Source organism: Marmota marmota, unplaced genomic scaffold (genome assembly GCF_001458135.2).
Source record: "Marmota marmota marmota unplaced genomic scaffold, marMar, whole genome shotgun sequence".
In the NCBI taxonomy this organism is placed as follows: domain Eukaryota; kingdom Metazoa; phylum Chordata; class Mammalia; order Rodentia; family Sciuridae; genus Marmota; species Marmota marmota.
This window is the reverse complement of record NW_026000174.1, coordinates 42,352,170-42,370,183: the sequence shown is the minus strand read 5'-3', so window position 1 is coordinate 42,370,183 and position 18,014 is coordinate 42,352,170. Positions and strand designations below refer to the sequence as shown.

The following is an 18,014-nucleotide window of genomic DNA, read 5'->3' as shown; positions in this document are numbered from 1 at the left end:
AGAGAGTGTTTGTATGGACACTAATATAAATATAAGGGCCTTTAAATGTGTTCTGTATTCTAACAGGCACATAAGGTCTTCTTACTTGACTAATATTATAATAATAATTGTTACCATTTATTGAATGCTATTAACTGTTTCCAAGATATGTTCAATGTTGTTTTCTAATTAACTCATTTAGTCTTTACACTTCTTGGTCTATTTAAATTAAATAGGTCACACAATAAGTAGCAGATAAGGAATTTCAACACGAATTTGTGCAATTTCCAAAACTCCTACTCAGAACTACTGAAGTTAAGTGTCATTAAAACAAATGATTACTCTGCTAATGTCAATTAGAATGTTAAAGCTGTCTCTTCATCCTCTAACAATGCTTGTTCTCAGTATTACATCATCAATCTGTCCAACTGACTGTTCAAATCCTTTGTCATGTAATTGGAAGAATATTTGACTGGCCTGTCAATAGGTTTTTCTTTTTCTTTTTTTTTTTTTTTAAATTTTTTTTTATTGGTTGTTCAAAACATTATAAAGCTCTTGACATATCATATTTCATACATTAGAATCAAGTTGATTATGAACTCCCAATTTTACCCCAAATACAGATTGCAGAATCACATCGGTTACACATCCACATTTTTACATAATGCCCTATTAGTAACTGTTGTATTCTGCTACCTTTCCTATCCTCTACCATCCCCCCTCCCTCCCCTCCCATCTTCTCTCTCTACCCCATCTGTTGTAATTTAATTCTTTCCCTTGTTTTTTTTCCCCTTCCCCCTCACAACCTCTTATATGTAATTTTGTATAACAATGAGGGTCTCCCTCCATTACCATGCAATTTCCCTTTTCTCTCCCTTTCCATCCCACCTCATGTATCTGTTTAATGTTAATCTTTTCTTCCTGCTCTTCCTCCCTGCTCTGTTCTTAGTTGCTCTCATTATATCAAAGAAGACATTTGATATTTGTTTTTTAGGGATTGGCTAGCTTCACTAAGCATAATCTGCTCTAGTGCCATCCATTTCCCTGCAAATTCTATGATTTTGTCATTTTTTAGTACTGCGTAATACTCCATGGTGTATAAATGCCACATTTTTTTTATCCATTCATCTATTGAAGGGCATCTGGGTTGGTTCCACAGTCTAGCAATTGTGAATTGTGCTGCTATGAACATCGATGTAGCAGTATCCCTGTAGTACGCTCTTTTAAGGTCTTCAGGGAAAAGTCCAAGAAGGGCAATAGCTGGGTCAAATGGTGGTTCCATTCCCAGCTTTCCCAGGAATCTCCATACTGCTTTCCAGATTGGCCGCACCAGTTTGCAGTCCCACCAGCAATGTACAAGAGTACCCTTTTCCCCACATAATAGGTTTTTCTTTTGTTGTTGTTGTTATTTTTTTATATTATGTTTGCACCAACAGATTGACAGTCAGAAACCTCAGGTTGAGTTGGAGTTATGTAAATAAGTACATTTAACTGAAATTCCTCTCCTTAATTTTTCAAAGTTACCTTGTTTATTCTAGAAGTAGCAAACAAACTTTCATTGTATTCTTTGTTATTTCTACCTGAGTAGAAAGTTTTGAATCAAAATTTTTATTTACAAAATAAGTAGGGTAGATGGAGATTGTATTTATATTTTTAATAACAGTTATTATACATTTCAGTTTTGAGACATAAATCAAGATTATTATTTTAAGACATGCAAATATGTAAATCTTTAAAATACATCTTATTATGCCAGTATTTTTCAATAGAAAATATAAATTTGTCCATCAAATGAGTAACCTATTCTCTTTGAAGAGGAAGAAGGATATTGATTAATTGAAAATATGATTATATCATTTAATAAATTACCACCATAGTTACTGGACGATATTTGACAAATAGCAAGAAAGTGAATCATTCATTTATTCACCCAACAAATATGTACTGAGTATCAACTTTATTCTAAACTCTGTTCTTGGCTTTAGTTATGTAGCTGGGAAAATTAGAGACAAGGAACCTGTCCTCATGGAGCTTACATTGTACAGGGTGGCCAAAATTTGGAAACATGGATAATGTTACTTTGTTCATATATTCTAATGTAATATTAAGAAATAAGTTTTAATATATTTGTGTTTCCAGACTGTGGCCATGCTAGAGTTAAATTTATTTGGGAACCACCAACTTACCAATCATCCCCTAATCTTGAGGAACATTTACTTGATTTTCTTTCTCTAATAAGCCTGCTTAGATGATTTCTTTCAAATTTAAAGAGGTTTTTAACTCAAATTACAAAATTACTTCTCTTTTTTTTTAGTGTTCTGGACCATCAATGGAACCAACAATTCAAAATTCAGATATTGTCTTTGCAGAAAATGTTAGCAGACATTTTTATGGTATCCAAAGGTAAATGTCTGTCATAGATGTATTAAATATACAGTGAGAATACACATACATGTTGTGTTTTTTCTGTAGTTTCTTAGCTTTATCTATAAAAAAAATCTTTTGTAAATAATGAAACTAATGACCAGGTAAGTGAAACTTTGAGTCAAATATTTTCTTATTTTGAGAAATTTTAATAGATTCTCTAAACATGATTAGTCTCTCTGGTCACTGTGTCTCCTTACATTATTGTCCACAATAGCTAGCAATTCCTTTTATCACATACATGTAAGCCTAAGTTTACTTTTTTATTGGGTCTTAAAATGTTTTCATTCAACAACTAAAGACTTGTGAACTTTGTTACATATCAAATAAGTGTTCTGGTTAATTATAAAAGCAATTCTGTAGTTCTGTTGATGACAGTCTTATTCTATTTATATAGCCTATAATGATAACTTTTAGATTATATTATTGTATATAGCTGAGAACTAGGAATTTTATCTCTTATTGTTTTCCTGATTAATTATATTAAATTGAATAACTACTTTGCAAATATTATTTGTCACTGAACCTTTTTAAGTCCTAATATCAAAATTTCCAAATCCTGTAAAAATATTTATTTTAATTCAGTCTAAGAGTATAATTCCTTCTGAATGGATGTCAAATATTAGTAATTTAATGTATTTTTTAAAGCTTACCTCTCTGGTTATTTAAAATTTTGATCCATTTATTTTCATTATTCTGAAAATAATAAATTTATTCCACCTTTTGTCTCAGAAAACTACAAACTTGACTCTCAATAACTGATATTTAGCTATGGTATAATAAGTGGGCTTAGGCATTCCTCTTTCAGTATTCACCTTTGTTATACCCTATTTTGTATTCTTGGAAAAAATCATCAAAAAATAGTGTAAAGCTGCCCTTTCCATTTATTGATATTTCACCAGCCCTAGTTTCTGCAGAGGAAACTAACTTTTAGTCAAGCTATATGATCTGACATGTTTCCTAGGAAATTGTGCAGATATTTTATATATAATAAATTCAAGAAACCCAATGGTAGAAATGGAGTTATAAAATAAAACATATGATAGGCCATATTCTAACTCCTCTTTCTTTTTTACTTATTTAAAAATAAGCTAATACAGTCTTTGCATTATGTGGTGCCTTAGCCTCATTGTAGCATGAAGACAAGTTTTTATTATATGTTAATGACATGATTTTACTCATAATCCTTAAACATTCTTAATGTAGTGCTGAACTTATTGGCTGAATAGTTTCTGAATGCAAGTGCCTCGATGTTATCTTATTTTTATATACTATTTGCATTCAGATAAGTAATACAAATAACTGAATTCAGTAAATTAAGATTCTTTGAGGGTTTCATTTTTATATTCTGTTCATCCAGGGGTTCCATTATGTTTCAGGACAGCTCAAAATCTGTCATTCATATAAAACATATCAAAGTAATTTTTAGAGCCAAGGCAATCAGTTGTTAACTTCCACTTTAAAAAATATTGTCCTGTAGAGTAGAGCAAGAGGATTGATGAGGGAGGAGGGGAAGAAAAGGAAAGGTACTGGGGAATGAGAATGATCAAATTATGTGTATATATGGATATCATATATTGAATCCCACTATTATGTGTAATTATAAGGCACAAATAAAAAAAGAACAAAATATTTAATTTCCTGATTCTCTTATTTGTAACATAGAACTCTTAAGATTTCACGGGAATTGAGATATCCTTTTGCCTGTTTCGAAAGGTAGAATAGCCTTCCGTTAGGGATGGATAGAAGTCTGCATGTGTCCTATCTAAAGCACATGAATCTCTTCTTCATCATCTGCACAGAAGACTAATACTTAAGATAGTCTTCTTTTACTGCTTGTTCTTTCAACAAATAGTAAATAAGCACTTAATTTATAAGATGTGCTGTACGTTATAAATAAGTGAAGACGAGTGAGATATTAACATCTTTTCAAAAGCTTGCCATTTAGTAGGATAAAAAGGATAATTAATTAATTAATTAATTGGTACCAGGGATTGAACTCAGGGGCACTTAACCACTGAGCAATATCCCCAGCCCTTTTAGTATTTTATTTTGAGACAGAGTCTTGTAAAGTTGCTTAGGACCTAGCTAAATTGCTGAAACTGGTGTTGAACTTGTAATCCTCCTGCCTCAGCCTCTTGAGTCAGTGGAATTCCAGGCATGTGCTGTTGCACCCAGCTAAAAAGAATATTTATAACTACAAATGAGAAAAGAAAATTTAATAGTTTTGTTAGGTTGCTTTTAAAACTCTTTTCTGAGAGCTGAGTCTAAAGGATATGTATTTTGATTAATCTCTACACCCATATCTGCCTAGATTACCAGAAATATATTCCACATTAACAGTGGTTTTTGTAAAAGCAGATTGACTAGCCAGGCATAATGGCACAGGGATGCTGAGTCAGGGAGATTGTAAGTTTGAGGCTAGCCTTTGTAAATTAGAACTTGTATCAAAATTTCAAAAAACGGTGGGGAGAGGATGTTGTTTAAGAATACAGCTCAGTGGGAGAGTGCCCCTGTGTTTAGTTCTTGGTATTGTAACAAAACAAAAAGCAGTTTGAATTATTGAATTATTTCTTTGCCATTTAATTGCACCATTTAAGCGTTATCCTGATTATTTTATTAAAGAACTATAGTTTCATAAAACACACATGGAAAGTTTCTTCCTCCAAAGCTGCCTCAAATCAGCTTTGATTGTGTGTTAAAGTCTTTGTAAACTTGTTCATTGAAAGAATTCCATTGACATGGTTCTAGGTGTTTTGGAAAGAGTTTATTCTATTTTCCAAAGAAGGCAATATCCACTGCCACCAAATTATAGAATTTATTTTTTTTGATAAAATTTTCTTTTAACAATAGCCTCAAGACATGAACATTGAACTATTTCTACATTTTGTGTAAAATTTCTGAGGAAGATGGTGTCTTTTATTTGGTTATGAATTCCTCTTTGATTTAGTTTTTTGGGAAATGTTCATCTTCCACTAAATTTTCTTTTTGAATTATGATTCCTATGTAATTAATCTTAGTTTTTTAATGACTTGGCTATCAAAAAATTTAGAATTCATTGTAATACTTATAATATTAGCAATAATTAGGTTTCTGATTTAACTATAATTTTCCTTTTATTACTATAGCTTTTGTGTGTTAACACAGTTTACATATTTCTCATTTTATGCAGAAAGAATATTGTGTTCTGTTTGGTTGGGGACATTAGTCCTATGTTCTTTGTCTCCAGTTTTTATTTTTTTTATTTTTGGTACCAGGGATTGAACCCAGGGATGCTTAACTACTGAGCCACATCACCAGCCTTTTTATGTATTTTATTTAGAGACAGGGTGTCACTGAGTTGCTTAGGGTCTCCCTAAGTTGTTGAGACTGGTTTTGAACTTGTGATCCTCCTGCCTCAGTCTCCTAAGCCACTGGGATTACAGGTGTGTTCCATGACGCCCAGTTTTTTTTTCTGCTTTTTAAGATGTTCATGATTTTGTTACCATGTAGATTATTATTTCTTTCATGAATTATGCTTTCCATGTGATCAGACCTATACTGATTATTTTTATATATGATATTACATTTTTGAAGCATATAGCTGCTCAGCTCTTAGCATTGTATTTGGTTGTGTCTTTTTCCCCCCCTTCAAATATAAGTACTTTATACTATCTATTGTAAATTATATGGGTTATATAACTTCCATGCTGAGCTCTAAGAAAACATAGATAATGTTTCTACCTTGTCAGTGCTCTGGTATCAGTCAGTGCTGGGAGGTAAAATTAGTTTGGTATTTTTATGGAATTGTTTTTCCATTGTTTTGGTTCTAAAAATTTGGATGCAGAAATAAAACATAGTTGATGTGGTGCAAAAAGGATAATAATTATAGAAGTTTTTAAAAATGTAGAACCTTCCAAAATTACTAGAAATCACATGAATTTTTCCATTACAATCATTGGATTCTGACTCAAGTCAGTTATAAGGGTTCTCAAAGTTGGTAAATACATGAGAGGGTCAGTGGTAGAGGATAGGGTGTGTCTATCCTTAAGTTGCCTTGTAAAATTATTAAAGCAGTACCATGCATGTGTTTGTGCTTAGTATATAATACTGGTATTTCTTTGACCTTTTTTCCCCCCCAGAGGTGACATTGTGATTGCAAAAAGCCCGAGTGATCCAAAATCAAATATTTGTAAAAGAGTAATTGGTTTGGAAGGAGACAAAATCCTCACCACTAGTCCATCAGATTTCTTTAAAAGCCATATTTATGTAAGTAATATTTCAATTATGTTATTCATTGGTATCAGAGTTGATTAATATTAACAGAATACAATGAAAAAAGAAAATAACTTTCATTCGTATTTTAAATATAAGAAAAAATGTTGTGTCCAATCAAATTTAAGTATACCAGGAATAATTTGGCCATTATATTTCATATATTTTAGTTCCTTTTAAAACCCTATATAAATATCTCAGTTATACTTTTTACAAGCAGGATATACCAATGAATGCTAAATTATTGGACAAATATTTGAGGAGAAATAGGATAGTTGCATAGTCTCAAGAGTATCTCTTCTGGGATACTTAGTAGTAACTTCCAGGGGGAGAAACCTGGCAGACACCACCTGAGTCAAGTGATCAAGGTTAACTTCACCTACATCAAAACGTATCAACAAAATGTTGTCCCTGAATTGAAATACCAAGAAGGGCATGTGACTTTTGTGATATTCTTACCAAAAAAATCAAACAAATCCCCAAACCACAGTCAAATCACAAGAAAACCTAAATTGAGGGTCATTCTACAGTATACCTGACAAGTGCTTCTCAAAAAGGTCATGGGGCTGAGTTGTAACTCAGTGGTAGAGCACTTGCCTAGCACATGTGAGGCACTGGATTCATCCTCAGCATCACATAAAAAAATAGATAACTAAAATAAAGGTGTTTCGTTCATCTACAACTAAAAAAATATTTTAAAAAAATGTCAAGGTCATAAAAAACAAATAATGACTAAAGAACTGTCATAGATAGGAGGAGACTTAAAATCAATCTGAATTCCTGGCTTAGAAAGTTTTCTACTGATGAATGAATCAGACATAAGGTTCCTATGTTCATATATGAATACATAACCAGTCTAACTCCACATCATGTTCAACCACAAGAATGGATCTTAATTAGAATAAGTTATACTCTGTATATGTGTATCAAAATATATTCTTCTGCCATGTATATCTAAAAAGAACAAATAAAAACAAATTAATTGGATTGGAAAAAAAAAAAAGAAAGTTTCCTACTGAGTTATCAGTGGAAAATCTGGCTAAATCACATAAGGTCTGTAGTTTAATTTTTAAAAAGTCTTTTAAAAGTTTTTAGAACATAAGTTGTATATAAGCCACTTGCCTATTCAGGTAAAAAAAAGAGTGCAAGAACAACAGAATGAAAGAATGACAAGCAGATATACTGTGGTAGCTTCTTTTATCACTCTGATGGCTTCTGTGACTGAACTTATAGGAAGAGTGAACTTTTAGGAAGAGTGAGACTTTGTTTACTTAGCTTATATTCTGCATACTTTAATAACTATGACTTAATTTTCTCTTTAAATTTTGCATCGGTATAAAATTATTAATACAGCTGTTATATTAACTTACTTTACTTCTTCTCATCCCTAATGTAAAGAAATAACTGAAGAGTAAAATTGTATTCAATGTTAAAAATGTATTTTGAACTATGATAGCCTCTGATTTCCCTTTAAGCTTGATCAGTAGATTGTAAGATAACCTGTTATTTATTATCCATAATAGATGGATGGTATTATGGTATTATGCATATAGTATTATGTAAATATTTTTATGTTATTACCACAATACTAAAATACACAGTAATTGTTAGCTGATGATTATAATGTTGAAGATGATAGTATTAATGTCAGGTGATCTATTTTTCTGCCGTGGCTTTCATCATGAACACTGTATCCCTTTATTTTTCAAAAATGTCACTTTTCTATATGATTTTACCTTCATATAACTATTCTCATAACATGAGATATTCTATTTACTTCTAAGTTGCTTTAGAAATTATGTACTTAAGATGAAAAATAGCTTTTTTTATTGGTACATAATTATACATAATTGTAGGATTCACGATGCCACATTCATATATGCATATCGTTTGATCAGTCTCATTCCCTAGTACATTCCCTTTCCATCTTCTTCTCCTTCCTTCATGAGCCTTGGTCTGCTCTACTGATCTCCCTTCTATTATTTTTGTTAATTATATTTTAATATACCACAATGAATCATTTATATATATCTAACACATATATATATATGAGAAATGAATGAATGATAATGGTGGATGAAATCTACCAAATTATGCTGTCTATATATAAATACACCACAATAAATCATTCATCTATATACGAATGACACAGATATCTAACATGTATACCTAGCATTATTTGGTGGATTTCAATCCCCAGTATTTCCCCATGCCTTCCTATCCTCTATCCCTCTTGATCCTCTCTTCCTTTTCTTTTTGTGAGATTCCTCCTCTGCCTTTTTTTTTAATATCCAGAAATAATTTTGTCCAGACAGAACAAAACAATAAACAATAGCATCGTCTATGTACTTAAATACCTTTATTGTTATTTTCTTTGTGAGAGTTAAGTTAGAAAATGTCAGGACAGAGTGGTTTAGATAAAGTCTCTACTAAGGAATGAGAAAAGATTCCCAGAGGACTGTGAGATGTAAATTTTTAAAATATTCTATTTAAGGAAGCTGTTCATCAAGTTTTGTATATGTTTTACAAATGGGCAAATTAGAGAACACTGCCATTTTGTTCTAAGTTATTCCATTTACTTTCATTGACATTTATTAGTGTATAATACATAATTGAAATAATGTTGGTTAACACTCATTATATACTTACTCTAAACTGTTAAAACTCTTTACAAAGGTTAAATTATTTAATTATTACAACAGCAACCCAATGAGTTAGGTATTAGTATTTGGCTGAAAGGAAAAGTATTAGTATTTGGCTGAAAGGAAAAGTAAACAACAGGGCGGTTAAATAAATCACCCAATTTCAAGCAGTAAGAAGAGTTGGGTTTCAAACACCAGTAGTCTGGCTCCAGAATCTGTACTCCTCACCATGCCATTGCTTCTTCTCCCTGAATATCCTTTATCTAATTATTATTTCTACTCCCATTTCATCAAATTGTTCTTCCCTTAAAATATATTTGTTTCTGTTATTTCAAAAACAAAGGGATCTAATTCTGATCAGTACCAGTACTGGTTCTGAAAGAGATTATAATGTTGAAGATGATAGTATTAATGTCAGTTTCACTAGGCTGGGTTATTCAAGCAATAAGAATTGTGTAGCTGTTACAGAACCATTTTAGCAAATGTCTCTCATTTTATTAATCACCATTAATAAAGGTGATTTATAACAAAAATTCATTTAAGTTCGGAAAACTCTGAAAAGACATCCAAACTATTTGCAGGATCTGTCTCTCTAGAGTGTTCCCTTTTTCAGTTATCACAGAAGCATGCTGGTGCTGTATTTTTTAAAGTGGGTTTTTTCACCTTATTTTAGGAAAAAAAATGTTATTTTAAAGATGAAGACACTACTATTTAGATCCTGATTGAGCTATATAGTAAAGATGATTAATATGAAATGTGTTTTGAATTCCAGGCCAAAAAAAAAAAATTATTCTTGTATATAGGTACTTCAGAAAGCAAAACACTGAGATTGTCCTTTGGAGCCTAGACTACAGAGTTTAGCATATGAAAGAAATAGCATTGTTTGTAAGTTGTCAAAAAAGGATGTAAACAGATCATTGGTTAAGTGGTGTGGAGTCATTTCATCATTCCAGAGTTTAAATAGTCTATGCTGCAAGCAACACTTATAAACCAGATTTATTTTTTTACATTAAATATTTAGAGTAGCAGTCTATGTTAAGGTGCTAGTTCAGTTGGTTTGGCTTATTTTGATGTTACTAAGATTAATGATTCTCTCTTTGGGTTATGGGCTGAGTATTGACTACTCATATGTGAGTTAAATTCGTAACTCTTAAGATAAATAATATATTCAGCTCAAATATCTTGAATATCTTTCTTTTCTATATATGCTACAGGGATTCCTCACCTTGCTTCTAGATGCCACTACTTTATCAAAAAATGATTTAGGCCAGGCGCAGAGTGCATGACTTGTAATCCCAGCGTTTTGGGAGGCTGAGGCAAGAGGATCACAAGTTTGAAGCCAGCCTCAGTAAGTTAGCAAGGCTATAAGCAAATCAGTGAGATCCTGACTCTAAATAAAATACAAATATAACACCCCACCTCCAGCTGGAGATGTGGCTCAGTAGTTAAGTCCCTCATACCGCACCCCGCCCCCGCCCCCAAAAAAGTTAGTGGGCAATTCGGGGCATTGAGCAAATAGGAAATGAAATGAATTGGCATTCTCATACTGGTTTGCTTAGTAGGCAAAAGATAAAGTAAAAACCTGTTTAATTCCCCTAGGGAAGAGAGGGCCAGAATTTAGAAAGTATATAGTAACATTTTATTATAAAGCTAATGGAGAAAAGAAGAACACTTCATAATATTTATGAGGATAATATTTATTGTGTGGTAGAGCTGTGATTTTTAGTTAATTCATAATACAACTGTGAAATACTTAGGTATTTTGAAATAGAGTAAATCCCTGTCAGCAAATATACTGTAAGTTCTCCCCTCTAAACAAGCAAACATGCTAGATACCACATCCTCCTATATGATGAAAGAGATGTATGTATTTACTCATCCCACTCTTAAGCTTTATATACTCTCTTAAACTCATACTAGTTAGATTTTGATCCCAATCACTTTGAATAGTTCTTAGTAAAGTCTCCAATGACTCCTTCATTATCTGTCCAGTGAGCAAGTTTTATTCCTCATCTTACTATCTAGTTAGCATTTGAAATCGTTGTTCTTGAAACCTGGTGTTATGATTTGGATATGAGGTGTCCCCTAAAAGCTCACATGTGAGATAATGCAAGAAAATTCAGAGGAGAAATGATTGGGTTGTGAGAGTATTAACTGGAGGTAGCTGGTGGTGTGGCTATAGAAAATGGTTATTTAGGGGCATGGCTATGGGATATATATTTTGTATCTGGACAGTGGAGTCTCTTTATTTGCTTCCTGATGATGTGAACTGCTTCTCTGCCACGCTTTTCTGCCATGATGTTCTGTCTCATCTTGAGCTCCAAGGAATGAAGCTGGCTTTCTATGGACTAAGACTCTGAAACAGTGAGCCCTAAAATAAACTTTTCCTTCTCTACAGTTGTTCTGGCCAGATCTTTTAGTCACAGCAGCAAAAAAGCTGACTAAAACATCTGGTTTCACTTAGTTTTGGGGTACTTCTCTAGGTTTTCTTGCTGTATATCTAACTGCTTCTTCTGAGTTTCTTTTGTTGATTCTTCCCCAGATCCCCAAATTGGAATGACGTCCAAGTGACTAAGGGAGTAACTAAGGTTTCATATTTTAAACTTCTTCTCTTGTTTATATACATTTACACTTTAGGTGACCTCATCTTGTCTCAAAGTTTTAAGTATCATCTAACTTACTATCAGATTTATCTCAACTACAGCCTCTTCCCTGAATTCAAGAACCATGTATCTAATTTTTTAATATTTCTACTTTAGTGGATATCTAACTTCCCATGGTCGTCTCTAACTTAACACGGTCATCTCAAAATTAGAATGTCCAAAACAAAATTCTGATTTTTCTCTTCCACACAGATTCCTTCCATATACTTCCCAATTTAACAGTCTTCTGGTTGTACAGGCCTTACAGCTTGGACTTGATTCTTTTCCTCTTTTACCATCCACCAAATGCTTTAGATAATCATGTCTTTACCTTCTAAATATAATCAGATTCAGACTATGTCTTGTCATGGTCACTGCTGATAGCCTGGTAGAAGACCAACTCATCTCTTTTTTTGTTGTTGTTGCAATAATAATTTATAATAATAATAATTTCTGACTGCTGTCTTTGCTAATCCCCTTCCCATTTTCCTGCTCTCTGCTCCTACTATTATTAATTGATGTGATCCTTTTTAATGCTGAGGCTTTTTTTTTTTTTAATTTTTTATTGTGGGTTGTTAATGCTGAGGCTTTTTAAGAGCCGTTTTGTCACTCTTATGTTCAAAGACCCATGTGGTTCTGGTTCCCCTTTCACTTGTAATAAAAAATGTTGGTCTTCCAACAATTAAAAATGTTGTATTCCTCCTGCTGCCTTTCTTGCAATCTAAAGTTTTACTGAAACATAGTTATGTTCATTCACTTACTTATTGCTTGTGTCTGAGTTGAGTAGTTGTGACAAAAATTATATGGTCCACAAGGCTTGGAGTACTTACTGTCTGGTTCTTTACAGAAAAAAAATTTGCTAACCTCTGCTCTAGAATATAAGGTTCTTAATAATAGGACTTGTTTTGATTTTAGCTAAGTCCCCAGCCTGTAAATCATGATTTTGCATCTGTTATTTTAAAAATACTTGAAGGGTAAAAAAAAATGTATATATGAATAGGGTCTGTGTTTTGTTTTAGTTTCTGTTCTACTTCAGTTTCTTCTTGAAGACTTGCTTCTGAGCACATGAATGGTATTGTGACTTTTCAGAAAGATAGTTGTACCTGTAGCTCACCATACCATATGCTACTGCTGATTTGGCTCACCTGCGGTCATTCTAGTCTTCATAGAAGACTTGAAATTTGAGAGACTTCCAGCGACAAAGCTACCTGATCACCTGACATAATGGCAGATGAAAATCAAAGCAAATACTGAAAATGTCTCAAAAGAACAGAGTGTACTAGAAGAACAAAGTACTGATCAAATGTTTATTTCCCTAAGCAATTCCTATCTGGATTTTTTTTTATTAAGCAGACTAAAATTCATCTTACTATGAATTGACTTTGGGTACTGAACTTATTCTAAAATACATTTTCTTAAAGGATGGTGGGATTGAGCTATGCTGGGCCTATCTTAGTCTCATTTTGGGGAATGTTCGGTGCTCTAGAAATGTTTTGGTGGTTTTGTTATGATGAAGGCTAAGTTGCTTTTGTAACATTCAGTGATTACACTCATTAGGTTGTGTGATAATGACAGTTTTCTGCATTTCAGTAGAAATGCATGTGCCTTTGAACTTATTTAACTACTATACTATTTTGTTCTTTTGAACTTTTAATGGATTGATAGATAAATGGTGGATAAAGTTGTTACTAAAGTTTGTAAACTTCTTTAAGTATACACTTTGGCTTTCCAGTGTCTAATCATTGAAAAATTAAGAATAATTTTTTAATTCTTTCAAACATAACTTTATTTACTGAATTTTAGTTTCTCAAACAAAACTAACTTGTACTGAAAATGGATATATGAATAAAATGTGATTATGGCCATTTTACTATATTCCTATGATTACTGCATAGAGATCTTTTGCTGTTGTTAAAAGACATGTCAGAAAAATTATGATTTCACATTTACTCTAAAACTTTCAAAAGTATCAGGTTATTTAAGGCTTTTTGGTCGTCCCTGATACCACAGATTTCAGTGTTATACAGAAAAATGAGTGTTCATCAAATGATAGTCTACAACCAGGCTGGAGTGATGGTAGGTGAACAGGAAATATATTATCTTTCTTTGTGAATTATAGGTTACATTAACAATATCATTATTGTTATTGACAGAAATGTAAGAAATAGAGACAATTTTTACATTTCAGAAAGAACTGGTTAAATGTTCTCAAGATGTACTAAAGATATAATGTTGTTAAAAGTTGGAACTTGGAAATGCAATAATATGGCGATGATAAGGCTGTTTTGCAGTATATTAGAAAATATTTAAATAAAATTTATTGACAACCTGAAAAACAATCTCACTAATTAGACAGCATTAGAAAATGGTCACTCTATAGCTAACACTAATAGTCCTTTAAGGTGTACTGTGTATTTAGGATACAGTTCAAATCCCTGAATAGCCTAATGCTATTTTTCTGTTTGTTTAAGTGTCATTTACCTTAACTAAAAGTCACAACCATCTGGTCTTCTATTACCACTTGTATTATAAACAGAAAAAGTACTTATGTGTTAGGGAGAGGAATCATCAGATTTGAAAGGGCTTATTATAAGCTGCTGATACACTAAATCCTTATGTCATTTAAGTAGAAGAACTGCCTAATAATGTCACTTATTACAACTAGGATATCTAAACAAGGGACTAGTTTTTTGCAAACTGGAGTGATAAAAACCTGTGCTGCATATCCATTTCTCAGCAACAGCTCCCAGGGTAATCAATCGCAGCATACTGCTAATGCCTTGATTGTAGCTGATGTAGAGGAAATATGTTTACTCTTTTGCTAAAGTGAAGTTCACAGCGGAGATGACATGACTTTTTCATCCTATAGCTAACACAATTCTGAAGATAAATTTGACTTATTGTTTACTAATCTGAGGTGTTTTCATTAAGATATTAACACTAAGAATGTTCTTTGAGGCCCCTAAATTCAAACATTTTTTGATGTGTTCATAGAACATTTTCATAATAATTTGAGGTTTCTTTAATAATATGTAGTTTATAGAATTTTGTATTTTATTTTTGTATGTTTGAAAATATGTATATGTATATATGAAGATCAACATTTCTACTAAGAGAGTAGCAAATTACCTGAAATTAATGTTTCACCTACAAATATTTTAACCAAAGTTGGAAGGTCAGAGCAACAGGTGCAAATCTAGGGAGGCAGAAGGCAATTCTGCAAAATATATATATTTATTTTTATTTTAACTTATGTGAGACCCCTTTATTTTAAGTTTGCCTAAAACTAATTGAGAGAAATGAAGAAAGACTAAAATTGTAACACTGCTGTTTAACATAGGCATCTGACCTGACTCCAAACTCCATTAGTAGTAAAGAGAATACATTCCAGGTGTCATGTGGCTTCCTAACCTGATATAATCATCTTTACTAGGTCTGCTGGAGAAGCTGCTGTTGAAGATGTTCAAATGTCTTGGAATAAGCAACTAAATTAAATTCTGTGTTATCATGTTTGTTAATTAAAATTTGACAAAATTAACTGTAATTTCCATGACCTGTTCAGTTTTAGCTCATAAAACTATTCTTACTTTACCAAGCCCATCTTTCCCATAAAATAAGAAGAGAAAAGAAGGCTTTGTATTTTTTAAAATCAGGTATGCATGTTATAAAACTGTTGCAGATATTAACTAGCAAGAAATCACTGGCATTACAAGTCATTTACTGCCAACCCAGAGATTATTTTCCTTCTGGGTTAGGATTTTCTTAAGTACTTTAAGAGATGGTACCAATCACTTCATATGGCACAACTACTGCTTGCATCCCCACCAAACACACATGCAGAACCAACAGGGAAAGGAGACTAAGGATATACAACTATAGATGTGAATAATTTAAAGTTCTGATATATAATTTGAAATCTTCCCCTACTTCATACCTGTACATTATGTGTATAAACTTCTAAATTCATAAGTATTTAAGAAATCTGTGTTGTCTGAAGAGACTTGAAATTTGACCAAACTTCCCTATTTTAAGAAAATCAAAATAAGTCTAGGGACATAGACTGATAAGGACTTCTGGCCCCTAACCAGTCCCAATATTAAGGCATCTTCCTTAATAAGGCCACGTTAGGAGCAGCCAGACCACTGGACTTGTGAGAGGAGGGTAATAGGGAGGGATGGGAAAAAAATACTTAAATGGCCTTCAAGAGACTATAGGAATAGGCCACATTTGCCAGACATTAACCTCTCAACTTTTTAAAAATTTATATGTGTATTCATTAATTCCAAAACATTTATTAAGCATGTACTTGAGGGTCAGCATGTGAGGTTCTTTCCCTCAGTAATGTCCAACAGAACTTTTTGAAATAATGAAGATATTCTGTATCTGCAGTGTACAGTAATGGTAGCCACTAGGCACATATTGCTCTTGGCCCGTACTGTGGATGAGGAACTGAATTCTCAACTTTTTATATAATTCTAAAATATAAAAAGTCACAGGTGTGACTATTGGCCACTGTATTGGACAGTACAGCTTTAGAAGTTTGCAGTCAAGTTGGAAGAGCAAGGAATTACAATATGGTATAATCGTATTGTGTATAGAGAGCTATGATAAACACCAGGATGTTTTTCCAGCGTGGAGTTAGATAAAATCATTCCAAACAAGGGAGGTGAAATCTGAATTAAAGCTTAAAGAATAAGTAGAGTTAGCTAAAGCAAGCAGCATATTTCTGATGACCTAAAAGTGAGAATGTATTGATCTACTTTGGGGACCTGCCAAATATAAGCTCCTATGTGTGGAACATATTTTGGATGGAGTGGACAGCAAAAGAGATAAAAAATATTAGGTAAACACAGTTGCTTGTATGGCTCAAGCAGGGGGAGAATATGATCAGGCATAGTTTTTAAGTGATCACTCTGATATTAATGTAGACCAATAGAGGATGATTTGGAGTAGAAGACCCTGGAGGCAGGGAGCCCAGTTAATAGGCTGTGAATGATGCATAACTGAGATAATAACATCATGAATAGAAGGAAGTAGGAAGATTACAGGAAAGATTAAAGAACTCTCTAGATGAGATTGGTTGCTGGAAGAAAGGGATACTGGAAGGGCTTAAAAATGACACCCACATTATTAGCTTTAGCAACAGAGGGAGGTGGTTCAATAGGACAGGGAAAATTTAGGAAATGAAAAGAAGATACATTTAATTTTGGAAAAGTTAGAACTCCTAAAAGCATAAGCTAGATTGTATTTTAATTAAATTATTTGAGCAAGTGGCGAAAAACATTGTCTTCCCAAAATGATACCTGGATGCTTTGCTATTCCTTTCTTGATGTCTGTAATTTGGTTTTATGATCCCACAGTCAAAACAATGTTTTGATGCTTTCAGCCCAAGGACATCAATCTTAGTTTTTTAAAATTTTCATCTACTTTCTTTGTGCATCATCACAAAAAAATGTCGTCTGTCATTCACCTGCTTAATTTGCAATTTTGTATTCACAAAGCTCCATTTCATCCTAAATAATTTGCAGGAATTGGAGCATTGGAGTTTTGTTTTGATGAATAAAACACATGTAGAAATATCAAAGAAATACGTACAAAAATGCCTTTAAAAAAAAGTATCCATAACATCAAGTACAAAAAGCTTACCTACTTAATTTTAATCATTTCCTTTTTTGGAGTATAGACTTTTTTTTTTTATTGGTGACCTATTTCTAATACTGTTTCAGACATAAATCTGTTTTCTAATCACTTTATATTGACCATTTACGCAAAGGGACAATAAGAGATTGAAAAGAACTGTAGAGATTAATCCATAGCAATAAATCTGTATAGGGATGGTTTCAAACTTTGGGAAGAGTTATGCCAGATGTCAGGAAGAAACTTTAGGTACAGATATATCAGTGCATATTTTTATAGTATGCATTTCATTTACCTACTATTTTGGATTATTTTTTTTAATCAAGTGTCATGAACATTTATTTCTTAAACAGAAAATATTTTCTAATCCAATGTTTTTGAGTCAACATATATATAAAGTTTTATTTACACTTAATACAGCCTTTCCAAAAAGTTA

General features: G+C 32.5%; 1 protein-coding gene across 7 annotated transcripts in view; it reads left to right on the top strand.

Moving 5' to 3' along the window:
• Immp1l (inner mitochondrial membrane peptidase subunit 1) overlaps positions 1 to 18,014 on the top strand; it is a 78,215-nt gene that overhangs the window by 46,487 nt on the left and 13,714 nt on the right. For 5 of the 7 annotated variants that reach the window (XM_048788544.1, XM_015477735.2, XM_048788546.1 and 2 more), the window contains 2 exons: positions 2,294 to 2,382; positions 6,525 to 6,651. In XM_048788544.1, coding sequence (XP_048644501.1) covers positions 2,294 to 2,382; positions 6,525 to 6,651 — 216 coding nt within the window. The other 2 variants (XM_048788548.1, XM_048788547.1) reach the window with 2 other exon arrangements.